This window comes from Entamoeba invadens, assembly GCF_000330505.1.
Source record: "Entamoeba invadens IP1 unplaced genomic scaffold scaff_1105074726239, whole genome shotgun sequence".
NCBI lineage: Eukaryota > Evosea > Mastigamoebida > Endamoebidae > Entamoeba > Entamoeba invadens.
In genome coordinates this window covers 1-2,355 of record NW_004440091.1, presented here as the reverse complement: position 1 = coordinate 2,355, position 2,355 = coordinate 1, and the positions used below count along the sequence as shown (strand labels likewise).

Genomic DNA, 2,355 nt, shown 5'->3' with positions numbered 1-2,355 from the left:
AATGTCATATTTATAGATTAGACATGTCAAATTATCATTTGGGTCAAATTGAAGACGACAACAAATGATTTGAAAAAAGTCAATGCTCAAAATAATTGTTTATCATTAGTTCTAATTTATGATAATTTTATTAATAGTTAATGGTTTTTAATTAGCGATATTGAGTATAGTAAATAATGGTTTAATATTTTGGGTCTAGTTCTTTTCTTTGTTATATTTTTAGAATATCGTTAAATAGAAAACAGACTTTATAATTTAAAGTAAACTATTGTTGTAGTAATGTAATTTTCATTTTAAACTATTGTTGTATTTGATGCATCATTTCCCAAAAATATTATTTTGTATAGCTTCTAAGTGTTAAGTGAATTTCTCAACTACTTTATATATTTTATTAACCATTAATTTATTTATCATTGTTCATAATAAATAATTCAAAATGTTTTTTTTGCATTTTAAATGACTTTTATTTTTTTGTTTCACGAAAATTTAAACACAGATAACCAAATTAAAATTTAGATTAAAATGTCCAAACTTGATACTTATCACATCATGGTTGTCTCGAAATATTTTGAGACGATTAGAGATATTATAAAACTGGAAATTGTGTGCAAGAAGTACAAAAACACTATGAAAAAGTTTCATTATAATCCAGTTCCAGTCACAGACAAAACTATTAATTATTTTCCAAAAATTTTAACACTTTATTTGTATCACAAAGAAGATGAAATTTTTTTAAATGTATTTTTAATCACTACGCCAAATAGTGATTATTGTGAAAATACACACAAACCAAATATTAAAATTGCAATAAAAAGTTATTATCTAATTATTGTTTAGTTTAGTGTAGATTTTACAATTGTTGACAAAAACATAAAATATAAAAATGTTATATTTAAAAATGTGACATACACAAAAAACGACAGAAAAACGTTTGGTGATACTATTCCATTAATAGTCAAATCAATTGGCGAAAAATGTTTTTATTTTAATACTACTTTGATTAATCTTACTGTTCCTTCAAATGTGACTTTATTAGGCGATTATAGTTTTTGTCATTGCGATAATCTGGTTAGTGTGATATTACCACCGACAATTACAAAATTAAGTTATAAATGTTTTGCTATGTGTGAAAAACTAAAAAGTATAGAAATACCATTAAGTGTTGTGTCTATTGGTGATTATTGTTTTTTCGAGTGTTATAGTCTAATCAATATTACAATACCATCAAACGTTTCATCAATTGGATTTGCTTGTTTTGGTGACTGTTACAAACTGACAACTGTGAATATATTGTCACTTAATGTGTCAATTGGTTGTGAGTGTTTTCCTATAAACACAGAAGTGCATTACATCAATTGATTTTTTGTCTTTGTTAGAAATAAAATGTTTTTTTATTATAACAACATGGTTTATAAAAAAGAGTTAAAATATGTATTGTAATACACACAAAAAACCCGATTAACAAACAAATATTTTAGTAACATATTTTTAAATAACATAATTGTATTTGGCTATCTAATTATAATTTTCTTAGCAACTGTAAATGCTATCTGATTTTAAGTATTATAACTAAGCAATTCACAATTAAAATTAAAATATCAAAAAAATAAGTATTTTCAAGTATTATCACATACAAACAGTTTCTTGAAACAAACAAACCATAGAACAGTCGATTTAAAAATTGACATTAACTCGTCGTTGTTTTCTTCAATTTCTAAACACATAAAGGCCATAGGTTAAAAAATTTTTATATCCAAAGTTGCTATAAAAAAATGCACAATTTATAATAATGAAAAAGATATCTCTCACAAAGCTTATGATTTTTTTGTGCGAATACACATACAAAAGTCCGACAAGGAGTTTCACAACATTTGTGTTTGGTTCAACATTTTTTCTCTTTGAATTATAAAATCAACTAAAGTGAGGCGAGAAACCCACACCTGGAGAAAACCCCACACCCATTTTCCTTTTTCTTCTTTTACCCAAATTATTGTGTTTTTTACTTCCAGAACACGGAAAAAATAAAAAAGTCGGGTTATTATAGTTTCTTTTTATTTCTTTTTCTTCCTTTTTGGTGTTTTTTATTCAAAAATAAAAAATGATTCGAATTTGATTCAAAATGAATCATCAAATAACAAAATTGGCCCGTATTTTTACGTACTTTCAGTGTATTATAACAGTGTTTCAAATTTGTGTTTATTCAAAAAACAAATATACTATTATATAAACTATATATATAGTTTAATGATTTAAACTATATTTTTTAACTTGTAATAGTTTATCAAAACCCAATTTCTAAAAATAGTTTAAATTTTCACAAGACAAATTCTATAATATAGTAATGTATAGTAAAAA

The 2,355-nt window shown here is 24.1% G+C and overlaps 1 protein-coding gene across 1 annotated transcript; it reads left to right on the top strand.

Annotated features, from left to right (window-relative positions):
- Window positions 1-522: 522 nt before the first annotated feature.
- EIN_516780 (hypothetical protein) lies at window positions 523-1,359 on the top strand (the record flags this gene model as incomplete). The annotated part of the gene is made up of 2 exons (XM_004253525.1): window positions 523-814; window positions 848-1,359. 2 exons carry the CDS (start codon window positions 523-525, stop codon window positions 1,357-1,359), a joined length of 804 nt encoding a protein of 267 aa, XP_004253573.1.
- Window positions 1,360-2,355: the final 996 nt, after the last annotated feature.